Source organism: Malania oleifera, chromosome 1, assembly GCF_029873635.1.
Source record: "Malania oleifera isolate guangnan ecotype guangnan chromosome 1, ASM2987363v1, whole genome shotgun sequence".
NCBI classification, from domain to species: domain Eukaryota; kingdom Viridiplantae; phylum Streptophyta; class Magnoliopsida; order Santalales; family Ximeniaceae; genus Malania; species Malania oleifera.
The window spans coordinates 142,877,775-142,891,886 of NC_080417.1; the positions used below are offsets into that span (position 1 = coordinate 142,877,775).

General features: G+C 33.9%; 1 protein-coding gene across 1 annotated transcript; it reads right to left on the reverse strand.

The window, feature by feature from the left end:
• Nucleotides 1–2,380: 2,380 nt before the first annotated feature.
• LOC131143838 (mRNA cap guanine-N7 methyltransferase 1-like) lies at nucleotides 2,381–10,344 on the reverse strand. The gene is made up of 13 exons (XM_058092209.1): nucleotides 9,890–10,344; nucleotides 9,405–9,544; nucleotides 9,247–9,315; nucleotides 9,078–9,149; nucleotides 6,764–6,865; nucleotides 6,329–6,385; nucleotides 5,322–5,460; nucleotides 4,197–4,261; nucleotides 4,031–4,081; nucleotides 3,657–3,719; nucleotides 3,141–3,264; nucleotides 2,904–2,965; nucleotides 2,381–2,812 (listed from the first exon to the last, which is right to left on the reverse strand). The coding sequence occupies exons 1-13, from the start codon at nucleotides 9,963–9,965 to the stop codon at nucleotides 2,714–2,716; spliced, it is 1,119 nt and encodes a 372-aa protein (XP_057948192.1). The 5' UTR covers nucleotides 9,966–10,344; the 3' UTR covers nucleotides 2,381–2,713.
• Between the last annotated feature and the right edge of the window lie 3,768 nt (nucleotides 10,345–14,112).

Here is a 14,112-nt window from a genome sequence, read left to right on the forward strand (position 1 = left end):
CTATTGTATTTCTAGGCACGGGCCTGAAGATAGAGACTAGCCCTTTGAAATAGTCCCGGATTGGCTTTGACCCAGTTAGGAAAGTTAAGTGCGCCATCCTGGTAAGGTGCGTTGGTTGAGGTCAACCCTTTAATTGACCTGGTTAAGGTTGAGATCAGCCCTGTGGTAATTGACCTGATTGTAATCGATGCCGCTCCACCCTTTAAGTAAGCCTTTAGTAGAATCCTCGAGCTTGCGAGTTAGAGGCGGGGACGTAGGCACAGTTGACCGTACCCCAATAACATATCATGTGTCTGTTTATATTTCTACACTTTATATTTACTGCACGTATATGTTATTATGTGAATGATGTGCATGATTTGAATTTCCACATATTATATTTATCTGTGCATTTGGAATTGCATAGAAAGATCCTAGGTTGTGAATATACTGCTGTTATTTAGATCAAACTTAGGAAAAAGGTTTAAATTCCAATTCACCCCCCCTCTTAGGAATACACCAAAGTTAACAGTTTCTAAAAAGGAAAAATTTATTTATCTAACTATTTATTTATTGCATATATACATATATAATATTTATTTAAACCGCCCTCTCTAGACTAGGCCAAAAATCAGGTCAGGCCCACTATGGGCCTCCATTCACAAAACTAGCCCATCATGAGCCTAATGGTGGCACATGCCCACAATGGGCCTCGAAATGCAAAATAGGCCCAAAGTTGAGCCCTCTATTGGGTTGCAACCAAACGGTGAGGATGAGTGAAATGAGAGACCACGTCTAGGGAAAAACCTTAGATGACATCAAGATTGAACTAAAAATAATTAAAAATAACAAAAAATAAAAAATAAAAGAACCCTAAGTCTAACCTAAAGCCAAGTGAATGTATTGGTTTGGCAAGCGTACATGGACCTAGGTTCAAAAGATGGTGAGTATAGTTATTCTTGAGAGGTAATAGCACGGTAGTTATACTTCCCACTAGGTGAATCAAGAATTGACATAGGGTAATGTGGTTTTTTAGAATGCAAGATTGCTTGTACTCTTATATATTTACTAGCGATATTAAATCAATTTATGAGGCATTAAAAAATTGACTAGCATAGTCTATTCGAGACATTTTAAGAATTGAATCATAGGATTTTCATATTATAGATTTCAGACTTTACAAAATGAATTTTTTTTTTTTTTCATAAAAAAGCTCTGGAAAAAAATTTAGGCAAATCTATATAAAATTTCTCCATTTTGAAGCGACTGAAAGAACGCTGCTCGGTCGCATTTAAATATATACTCTTTTTTTCTTTCTTTTCTTAGCAAGTAAATCAAAGCCATGTTGAACAATGATTATAGAATCTGTATGTCATTTTTCAACTACGAGGATTTCAAGCGTTGTAAAAGGAGAGAGTTATCAGTTTGCAATTTGAATTCTATTCATTCAACAATTAGGGAGCGTGATCCTATTTATCTCCCTTAATATTGGAGGTCAAAGAAATTGTGTATGAAAAAATATGATTGAAGATGGAGAAGAAGCTGAACTTTTGTTGGAAGGTAACTCAAAAGAATTGGATGAAGGACTGTTGTATTTAAGATACCATCAAGACGACACTCATTCATCTACTGCCATTCAATAGATAATAGGTTTACACATACGCCACCAAATAAAAATGTAAAAACTTTTAGACATTGTGGAAAATATTTTTATATTTTTCATTTTTAACTGTCCAAAGAATTCTAAAAGTCTTCTAACCTTCTTTGTGCTCGTGATGTTTTGTGTTATCTTCCGGAGTTTTATTTGTTTTCCACTTACAATTTTTTTAGTTCTTAGTTTTTTGTTTGGTTGCTGGTCTTTGGTTTTTTGGTTTTGATTTTGTTGGTTAAATTAGTTTTAGGGTCTTAGAGTTTGATTTTGTTGTCCCAAAGTCTCAAGATTAGAACCACGGTTTTCCTCCGTTATAAGCGACGGATTTTATAATAAAGCTAGGAGGTGCCACTTATTACTTGGTCTGGCCAACAAAGCGACTGTAAAGCCAATTATGCATGTGGGGTTACAGTAATTTGATTTAACCATTTTCCTTTTACGGCTTAGAATGAGACTGCAATATATGCATGTTTTTTATTGACAAAATTTAAAATGTTTTAACCTTTTTTAAACCCCAAAAAATAAATCCTTACAATTTGTTATCGTTTCAGTAGATCTCAAGTTAGTGTACATTTATCCTTGTCTGTTTTATAATATTTTAGAATCTAAAAATAAAAAATAGAATTTATTTTACATAACTATACAGGCGCTTTAGATTTTACCATTTTAATACAAATCTTGAAAATTTTAAAAATAAACTAATTTGTTTATAACTTCTTTAAATAACAAAATGAACAAAAAAGATCGATATGCCGTCCTGAAGCTTAATGATAAAATCAACTGAAACTTGAATACAACACTTATCAATCATAGAACTATTCTCTAACGGTACATACCAAAATCATACTACACTACTTGACAGCAAAACTCTAGGCTTGAGCCAATTGTCTGCCCCCAAAAAAAATATAAATACTATAGCTAAGACTTATGTTACAAGTACTTCAACAAAATTGAGTCACCCATTTCACGTCCTGTTAACCAACTCAGTTGAGAAGAAAGGGAGTCTCCAGAAATCTCCCCTCACTGACAGTTGTCTGCAGCATTATTGTTGTCATGTTATTATACTTTTTGTGGCAGATGCTATTATATGCTGCTGTTGATGTACATGATGTCCTCTTTCGAGATTTGCATCTGCCCTTTATCTCTCCTGCCACTTGTTTGCGTCCGATCTGCTTGACCTCGCTGAAACGAATGACAAATTTTCACCCCCAATGCCTCAAGAAATAAGAACACAATGGTTTCTCATAGTTGGGCATGAAATTGGGATGCTTACCTTTCTCAAGACAAATGCCAAATATAAATAAGCTACTTCCCACTCATCTTGTGACAGTGTGCCTGGATGTTAGGAAGGAAAAAGAGTGAATCAGTAATTGTGTCATTACCAATGGAACAACAGGCAACAGCATACAAATTTGTGGAAACAATACAAATATTACCTTCTGTTTTTTTTTTTTTTTTTTTTTGGCAAAGCAAATCAAAGAAAAAGAAAACTATAAAGCAATTGACTTACTTCTATCTTGGTTCCCATCACCCAGAGCACCAAGCCTCCGCATGAGCTCAACAAATTCTGGTATTTTCAGGTACTCATCCACAAACTGGTGTGAATTTTTGACAAAGACGAGCTCCAAATCATACTGTTAAGATCAAAGACGAGCAAAACTGTATTTCAGAACCATGTACTCCATGCTAGAAAGTTGAATGTATGTCTTGAGGGCGACAAAGTGAATATTACAAATTCTTGTTAATGGGATTTTCAGTTTTCTAGTTGCCCTTCCCCTATTCTGATTAAACAATTCTATGCCAACTTTTCAATCCAAAAAGTTGACAGGAACACCATTTACTCCCTATGTTCGTTCACCAACTCTGAACATGAAATAGGCCCACTCTAATGACAAGTCGAATGAGGAAAAATGCTAACATGAGTGTGCCATTGAAGTTTTGACTGCTTGAACATCCAAGGAATGTGTTTTTTTTTTCCATTTTTTAATTATTTATTGTAAGAAGGTGAAGACCAACAAAATTATACCTCTTCTGCTAATGACTTGAAGACATGAAAGGGAACAATCCATTCAGGACAATCAACAGCATCCTGCAATTGAAAGTTGGGTTTTATGAACAATATTGGCAAGGAGTGATTTCATAACTTAAAGCCCACAAATAGAGCTGAGCAGAAGAATTATAAGCAAAACCAGTCTTAAAATTTTATAGGTTTTGCTTGATAAACCTACTTATATACACCTGTGGGCAGCATGATTAAAAATTATAGGTAATCTGCACATCCTGTAGGAACTTGATCCCCAGTACCACAGGATACAGAGTACTGCCAGTTTTACCAATAGAAAGCATAACCAATAATTACAACTGAAATCAGATTAAAAAGAAAGTACCAAACAGCAATACCTCTAGGTGGAATGTATACTTGATGCCAAATGGGCTAGAAGACCTGAATTTCTGCGCCAAACAACAGAAGTATTTCTCATAGTTAGGAATAAATTCTAGTAATAAAGCAGACACAAAAAATCCTTTTTAAGGACTACAAATCACAAAACATGGCCAAAGAATTCACCTTGTCAGAGAATTCTTCATCAAAACGAACCGAATAGACACTATTGCCAAAGGCCAGTCCTTCAGCTGCATACTCATGATGAAAATAGCATCATCCATCAAGAATCACAAAACTGGTTTGCCATGCGCAAAAGTTCTAATGTTTATCTATGTTGGGGAAAACAAAAAATGAGAATTTCTCAAACACAATGTAATCCAGTCTCAAAAGCAGATGTTTTCCAGAGATTTGACCTATTTCTAAATTAATCCAATAGAGAAAAATTGAAATATTTTTCAGCACTAAATAATAATTCATATTTTAAGATCAAAATTCGAATGCACAAAAAAAAAAAAAAAATATATATATATATATATATGCACATATCAGAGGGAATAGTTAAGCAGGTTATAGTAGCCCTTAAATAATTATCAGGGACAAGGGGAGACATGATTATTTACAAGGTAGCAAACCTAATAAGGAAGCTATTAGCTACTATCTAGTCCAAAAAAAAAAAAAGCAACAATAACAACAACAACAGGTTCATGCTTCTCAATGATCGCCATAGAGGATAAATTGTAAAGTTATTATATGAGCTTCTAGTATATCACCTATACCAATAGGTCTTTGCTCAATCCTGTAGAGAAATCCTAGACATTGCGGCTACCTTATACAGTTGTTTAGTGGATATTCTAATTAAGAAAATTTTCAGCTGTTTTCTATCCATCCAGAAAGAGGTGCCTTGACAATGGCTGTCTTTAATTGAAAGCCCATGACACTATCCTCAAATTATGGCTACACAATGATTTGATCTAGTGTCTGTCTTGATTTAAAAATACTGGGAAGACATGATATGCACCTAGTGTTGCATAGCTACAAAGGTGTCATACAAACAACTGTGAAATAGTTGTGATTTAAAGCTTAGTTTTACTTGACATCGTCGATTTATTTTTGTTTTTTAGTACCATTTTTTCCTTGTTCTGGTGGATGAAATATGTACGCACACATTTCTTAAAAATTCAGAATTAAATTAAAATATGCCAAGGAATTTTGAAATAGTTCCTCGCACTAGTAATGAAATTCTAAAAATTTTAATTTTTATCACATTTCAGCTCTGGCAAGAACAAACAGAAGGGCGCAAGTCAAAACCTTCTCTAAGCTTTTTGATGATAACATTGGCATCTGGCATTGTCCCAATGAAGGTACCTCCTGGACGAAGTAATGCTGATATATTGGCCAAAGCACGCCGAGCCCGTGCCTCTGTAGACCATGAATAATGCATTGCAAACTGCAAAATTTTAAGCACAAATGGTCAATGATCATAACACATATTATACACTAGAACAAAAAGGGGAAAAAAAAAACCCCAAAAATGAAATTCAGGTAATTTGCATGATCCACTATAAAACAAGAATTAACTGTGAAACAGAATGTCCAGCATTGCAATGCACAGAAAGCCCATTTCAGAAGAGCACCACAAGACTATAATTTTCTAGGTAAGATCATGTTTAGGTAATTTTACTAAAGAGATTCTTTGTGCGAATGTGTGTGTGATGTTATAGCATGGACAGGCAATCACAGGGATGAAAAGGAAGATTAACATCCATCAAAGGAGACTTCCTATACTAAGTCAAGGCAGTGAAAATATTCTGTAAATAAGTCTAAAAAGCCAAATTACCAAAAGATTATTAATACTAGAGGTGGTGTACATGCATACGTTAGATGCTATCCAATAAGATGTTTGAAGAAGTGCAGAGGAATGAATGTTTTTTTTCTGGAGAGAAAGAGAGAGAGAGAAAGAAAAGGGAATATATATATATATATATATATATGTGGGTAAGCTGGGAATGGGATTGAGAAATTTCAAGGAAAAGGGATTTGCTTTAATCTTTGAAATTGCATCTTTAATCCAATATGAAAACTCACCAACAAAGTGAGAATATTTCTTATCTAAGGCATTTCAGTATACCCCTTCAAAATTTAAATTGTTACGCTAAAAGGCCTCCTGGCTTAAGCATGCAATAGATAATGAAGAATACAATGAGCCAAAAACCAGTAGTGTGTCTCTAAGCATATATCACCAAATGTAAAACAGTGCTTGTTTACTTTTATCAGGAAAAAGAAAATGTTTACTTAGTGACAACAGAATCACTCACTTGGCAACTGCAAATATCAAAAGGCGCATCATCTTCCAAAACTTTATCCAACCGAACCTGAAATTCATCAACCAAAAAAATAAGGAAATCCCACTTTCTTGTACTGATGTATGGATAAGGAACTAATTGTATGAAAAGAGCAGCAGACTCTTATAATATAAGCAAAAGCAGCGCACCTCAAGGTCGTTTAAAAGAAAGTTTAAATAATAATATTACATTATTGGGTATAATGACATTTCTTTTTTTGTGTTTTGCAGATGCAAAAGAATCTCATAACAGCATCAAACGGAATCTTTGGACACAGAAAAAAGTAAAGGCTGGTCAGGAACGAACTTCAGCAAGGAAAAAGCACTCTCTTTAAACCCGAAGCTTTCTTGGTAAAAAATATACAAAAGGCAGAATATCACATAAATCAGCTGCTAAAGCTACAGTTACCTCAAAGCAATCCCCACATATGAGGCGAGCAGGAAATGTAAACTTTTTACGGCGCTGATGATGGTCAGCATCACCATTGTAACGTGTGCGACAATCCTCTATCTGCACATGATTGTTGAACATAATGATCAAAAAAATTGACAACACACATGTAATAGCAGAGATCGCTCAAAGAAATACAAGAGAAAAATTCTAACATGAATTGAACAGGCTTGATCACCAAAGTTGATTCTCAAAACTATAAGCTAATAATATTTTAAAACTTAAAAGTAGTAAAGATAAAACCCTGACACCTGATGGGAAGGAGTTAAGAGCCCCATATCCTCATATTAGATATGTCCTTTTTATCTACTTGCCTTGAAAAGACATGTCCATATAGTACTACAGTAACTTGATTGTTCATGTAGAGACTGTAAATCAGAATAGTGATCCAATTTTTTTAAGAAAAATAATTGATTCAAATGAGCATATAACCATTTATTTCCCAAAAATCATAACTCTTCTTTTGGTTAGGACTAACCGCCCTTTACCCACAAGAGATGGTGGCTTAGAGAGAAGGGATTACTTCCATGGGTTTTGAAGGATGAGAGATCATGAACTTCAATTCCAGGAGGAGCTCACGCGACGGGATTGCTACTCATGATCTTTAATCACATGCCCCCACCTTTGTACCAGTTAACCCTCAATGTGGCTGGTCTGGCTATGACTCATCTGTCAGAGAGAGCTCCTGCTACTCAGCCCATGGTCTGCTTATGGCCTTGTCTGTTTACAGCCCTCTTGTCCCTAATGAATAGGAGTTCCTGTGATCATGCCCAGGGATTGCTACAAAGTAGCTGCCCCTTCCTACCCTTTCTCCATTTTAGTGAAAATAAAAGGACTAGGAGGGCCCCTAAATAAACTGTTGAATGTACTCACTTCGAACCAGTATCACAATTCTGTAGAATGGTTCTAGTGTTTTACCGTAATTATAAAATGCTTTACGGAAATACAATAAGCCAAAGTTTGCTACATAGGAATGAAATGGAATTCAAGGGAATGGAATCAAATATTCATAGTTCCTGTGGCAGCATGAGCACAATTTAATATTAAAAAGTTTTTAATACAAGCAGCTAAAAGTTTCTTCTTTAAAGTGAACATCAAATGCTTATACCCCATTTATACAAACTAGCATTTTTTTTTCTTCATATATTAAAATATTGTTCTTAATATTTCCAAAAAACTGGGCACATTTAACACTTTCTTTGATTGCACATCAGTGCATCACTATGTGGGAGGACTAAACCTAATTCATCACCTATTAAGCTTATCTCTGCATCTAGGTAAGCAATATCTGCATTGACATTAGAAGCATTATACGTGCATGCTAAATTTCAAAAGAAAATTGTTTTGACAGGAACGCACATGTTTTGAGAGGCATAAAAACGCATCACTTATATCCACTTATTTTGCAAGTTCAGTTTGCACAGACTACAGCAAACTAGAAAATTATTTAAGTGCAGTATTGAGAGTTCAACATTGAGAATTTTGCAACAAAATAACAATTGGGACAATTTGCTCAAACTGGAGTGAACCATACTCATAGATCAACCATAACTTAATCCAACTAATGTTAAGTTTGGTCTGTGGAGTGGAATGTTATTCCTAGGAATAGAATGGAATGCAATGGGAATGTAGTAAAAATTTTATAGGAATATAATAAATTATAGAAAAGGTCACTCATGCAAAGGCTTATATTACCTCATACAACATGGAATATGATAGGAATAGGCATTTCCATCTTAAAATTTAAGAATAGTTAATCCTTCCACGTTATGGATTCATAAAAGCTTTTGTATTTATTTGCTTTATGATGACAACACATCTTCGTTTGAAACCTACTAAATCCTTACAGCTCATTTGGTTCGTAGAATAATTATTCCTCGGAATAAGATGGAACATAGTGAAATTTTTGAGAATGCAGGTAATAACTATCCCTTATATGTTCCTAAGTATTTCATTCAACATGTAAATAATAAAATATTAGACATCCCCATGGTGAAATTTGGGAATAATTATTCCTTGTATATTATTTGTTATAGATTCATAGCTTGTTATTTGGTTCATGGTATCAATGTAATTTTATTTTTTGTATAACTAATTGTAACTAACCTATTATAACTAATCTATTTCTAGGAATAAACATTACACAAACCAAACAGTAGGGTTATGGGATCATTTTATTCCTCATAATAAGCATTCCATGAACCAAATGTACCTTAATATCCAGAGAGAACAAGTGTACCAACAAACAAGTAAAAAGTGTTTAGCACATTACCGAGCCTTCAGCTATGTCAATGCCAACATAATATCCAACCTTTGCCTTGTCCCATTTGATGAGATCACCACCCTAACAAACATAGAAGAATTATGAAAAAAAAATGTTGCAATGCAAAACAACAGTGGCAGCAGCAAGAACGATCAAACTGCTAATAGACCTACAATACCTTGCCACAAGCAAGATCAAGAACCTCATCTCCACGATGAGCATAAAGCTGAATTAAGACACTTTTAATCTGTCGAAGGAGGAAAACAATCAGAACACATATTAAATGCATCTGGCCACCATAATTTTCAATGTGATTAAGCGCAGGACTATACATACCCAGTTGTTGAGTTTCTTCAAGTGAATGATTGGACTTGCTTCTCGTTCTTCCAGGGTCTGATTTGTCCTCGCACTGTAATGGTCTGCCACTTTTCGGGCAAAGATTTTTGTGCTTTCATCCTCTAGAAAGTGTGCATCGCCTAAAAACCATTGACATATGATTAGAACAGATTGACAACACCCATCAACACCACATTAGTTGCTGAAAAAAATAAAATTACAAATATCCGATTGCTCGGTATTTAGTACACGAAAAAACAAGCAGCCTCTACTCAATGAACTCTAAAATTATCTGTTTGAAAAAATAAAAAAAGAAAAGAAAAATCACGTTTGGCCTCATAGAAGTTGTGAAATTTCACATTTTAAGTTCGCGAATTATGAAACCCAGATCCAGAAATTAACAAATTAACGAAATAAGGAACAAGTACCAAGCAAAACCCAGAAATTAAAACTGGACTAACACTGATTGTCTGGGAAAAAATTACCCTCTCGGTTATATTTGAATCTGGATTGAGGCGGACCGACAGAGGTCGCCGGAGATTCTGCGTATCCTCGCTTCATGGGTTGCGATCTCAGTGTCTCTTTTTGATTGAACAAGGACAGCGTCTAGGTTACACCTTTTCTAGAGAGAGAGAGAGAGAGAGAGAGTTCAGGGTATAGTTGGGTTTTCTTCGAAATAGCTGTAGAGGCAGCGAAGGAATGGAGGGAAAGGGATGAATTGAAAGCAAGGAAGGAACAAAAGGCGAAGGAAGCTGTTGGATTCAACAGATGTCTGAGATTGATGTCTTCGTTTCATGCTATTGTTCCGTAAGAAGTAGTTCTCTTCTTGGGGGGCGTAGAAGAAGCAAGCAGCTCACGCCATCCACCTAGCCTGCGATCGCTACTTTCTCTATGCGGGTATTCTCTATATATATACCCGTAGAACAGATGTTATCAATATATTAGAATTATACTGAAGATGTTATCAATATATTAGAATTATACTGAAATTCGGAGTGTAATCTAAATTCAAATTTTAATTCCTAACCAAATGTTTTATCTTCTTTTTAAAAAATTAAATTGATAAACTAATTTAAATTAAAATTTCTTTGGAAAATAATTATAATTTTGTGTCTTTTTCAATAATAATAAAATTAGTATTGAAGAAGGATCAATATAATATAGTATATTTAGTTTGATAAAATTAGTTAGGTGGATTTTTTTAATTTTGAAAATTATTTGATAAAATATAATATTATCTATTTAATCTTAGAGAGAGGTTCTGTAAAAAAAAATAAAAATAAAAATTGAGGGTTTTCTACTAAAGATAATTGAAAAGAAAGTAGTTTGGGAATAAAAAGGAGTTAAGAAGATCATTGAAGTGATAATTTTTTTAAAAAAAATTAAGATAACTTCTAATTTATTGAATTATCTATACACCCATAATTTCTACATAAATTTAAAATGACTTGTAAATTAAGGATATTTTAGAAATGATGATTAAATTTTAAAAAAACATTTCTTTAATTAATAGTAGAGATTAATAGTAAAGACTAGTTCTGAGCAAATATTGTGTGTGCATGCAGATAATATAATTCAAATTTAAAATTGGCTCAACTTCCTAGTTTTTAGGAGAGATTGAAATAGTTAAAATATTTTTAAAACTATTTTACCAAAAAAAAAATCAATTTGTTTTAAAAAATAGAAGATAAATTAATAAAATACCCTTGAATTTAAGGGGAATTGAGGGTTTTTTTTTTCAAATACAACTTGAAAATTGTTCAATTTATTTAACTAATGATAGAGATGTGTATATATGTAATATCACTCATACAATATAAAAGATAATAAATTTAAAATATTTATTTAGGCTCACGAGGAATATTGTTGCAAAACACAAATATAATTCTTCAAGTAACTTGCATAAATCAAATTGGAATAAAGTTAAGACAAATTGACTTATAAAATGAATCCAATTTAAATAGCTCATGATCCAGCATAACTTACATTTTTATTTATATATAATTACCAAAATGAATATAAACCTAAAAGTGGTCGTAATGTCTCAATAAAAACAACATAAGATTAAATTATTTTATAAACTATATTTTATAGTTTTTAAATTTGGTCTGTAATATAATACATTGCATGCATGATGTGAATGGATAGCTCAGAACGACCATAGACAGACCCGAGGGACCAACACACTTCACAAAAAATCTTTTCCTAAAAGATTTAAATCATACAAAAGGTTTAGAAATAATTTAGGGTCAAATTTGGGGCAAAAAAAGACTTTAGTCGACCAACATTAGTTTTTTGGGCTAAATTTAAAAGCCCGGTCAACCGAATCCTTGGTAGTATGTGTGACGCCCCGATTTTCGTACAAATTTTTTTTTCAATGATAAATAAATAGTCACATGTCATCCATAACATTCACAAATCGACCACGTCAACAATCCTACTATCATTTGTACAACCCGACCCGCATTAGGTACCGGGTAAAAAGTCATTTATTTCATTATTACAATCTAACAGTAGAAGATAGTGTATTTATATCATTCAGAATACAATATCTAGAGTATCTACATACACACATATACACAATACTATCTCATACCCAAAAACAATACAACCTTAATCCAAACTCAACATGTATATCAGGGTTCCAGCTCCCTACTATCACGGAGTTCTATCATCTGGAAAGTCTCTGTTCCCTGAAAAAATTTAGATAAATAAGGTGAGACACATCTCAGTAAGAAGAAATAAATTATTTACAATGTGTGCCCATATGAGTTCAATTATAATACACTTTACTTTTCAAATCATCGTTTCATCTGAGAAAATACGCTGATATACATATTCTCATAATCATATAGATATACAACACAAGATCTTATAAGCTTTAAAATCATTTCTAAAATTCAATAATTTCCAACACATATTTACCACGACGTTCCTGAGAATAGGGAAGATTACCCGCCCATACAGGTAGCTTCCCTCTGCCCTAACACGTTATGCAACCACATATGCCCACATCTGATACCTATCAGGGCACTCACCTTACTTAGCAAGCCCTTAGGCGGAGAGTTTCACTTCGTCTCGAATACGTATATTATCAACTCACACGGTTTCATTTCTCAATTTATCATTTTTTATTTCTCAATTTCCATTCTTTCTTTCATTTCTCATTTTAACCAATTTTATCATTCTTTCACTTTCCATTTTCATTTTACTTTTCGGCTCATGAGTATCTTTGGTATCAAATACCAACATCGCGTCTCTAACTTATGGCCACCCTGAGGATCTTTCTATCCACGCCATGCTTCCCCTCATGGTCAAGGTTATGCGTCTTGAATGCTAGATCTAACCGCGGTTGGCCGACCTAGTTAGATCAAATATCATATCACATATCGCGTCTGTAGTACGACTGGCCGGCCTATAACCCTGATCCGGACTCAGGGGGCCCAACAACCCTACACAATGGCACAATCGACTGTCACACCACATGCTCCAATAGTCCGTGTGGTTGCACTAACACCACTAGCAACGGTACCGTGCTCAATATCATAACCATCCAATAGGGTTTACTACCACATACCCGCAATCATTATGTGATATTGGCATTTTATCATTCATATTTCACGTATTTCCACATTTCTCATTTTCATATTGCAGAATTAACATTACAATATTTTCATTTCACATATTCACATTTCAATATCAGTATTCTCAACACATTTCATCATTTAAATGATATTTTCTCAGTTCATAATTCATCTCATCTCATACTATCATATACATATCTTATTTCACAATTACTCAATATTTCTTAAAACACATTTTCATATTTCACCTTTCTTTATTTTTTCAGAGAATACATTTCTTGCACATTTCACTTTCATCATTTTCCCACATTTCAATTCTCATATTAAAATACATTTCAGTATCACATATTTCACAGGGTAAATCATCTAACTCGGTTTAAACATTTCTCAATATAAATCATATGCCACACAAATTTCATCTGATATTTATATCATAATAAATTTCAGGTAAAATAACATACGCCATCTTCACATATTTCTCAACCCATAATTTTCATAAAAATACTATTATAATTTATTCCCCTTACCTGGCTTACTGAGAGTCTCGCTAGAATCCCAAATCCTACGCCCTTGGCGCCCAAAATTCAACTCCTGCAATTTGCATTTTCCCTAGGTTAATTAATCTCTTTCTCCAAAATAATACTCATCTAGCCTTCCCTATACTCCATATACCTCAAATTAATATTTAAACTGTTATTTAAAACCCCCACTTAATTTTTTGAATTTTGTCTGCGTGTCCCAAAATTACACCCGCGGTGCTCACCCGGACCCTAAATTTCAGAAATCCTACTTCAGCCCCAAATGCTCAATATTTTAGCATTTCTAAATTAATTCTATTTAATTAAAAATAAGCCCCTTTATAACCCTCGTACCCCAAATTTGGGGTTTTGCCCACGACGACCCCACGAGAATTCCATCCCGCTAGACTTGTAGAGAATCATCCTTAAATTCTCGTGGTAGTGTCCGTTCGTCGATTGGGCTTATATTTTGCAAGAAATTAAAGAAAAAAGAGAAATTGGCTTACCCAAGGGGATATGCCTACGCTGCTCCTACCACCGATCTGCTCCTGTAGAAATGACGGCAGCAAAAAATGGAGTCCAGCAGTATCTTCGGATTTTCGATTT

Excerpts from the sequence above, each read along its gene's own strand:
- LOC131143838 (XM_058092209.1), bottom strand. The coding sequence starts at position 9,965 with ATGAAGCGAGGATACGCAGAATCTCCGGCGACCTCTGTCGGTCCGCCT. Across the intron at positions 9,316-9,404 it reads TGAAGAAACTCAACAACTGG|ATTAAAAGTGTCTTAATTCA; the intron begins GTATGTATAGTC and ends CTCCTTCGACAG. Across the intron at positions 3,265-3,656 it reads TCAAGTCATTAGCAGAAGAG|TATGATTTGGAGCTCGTCTT; the intron begins GTATAATTTTGT and ends TGATCTTAACAG.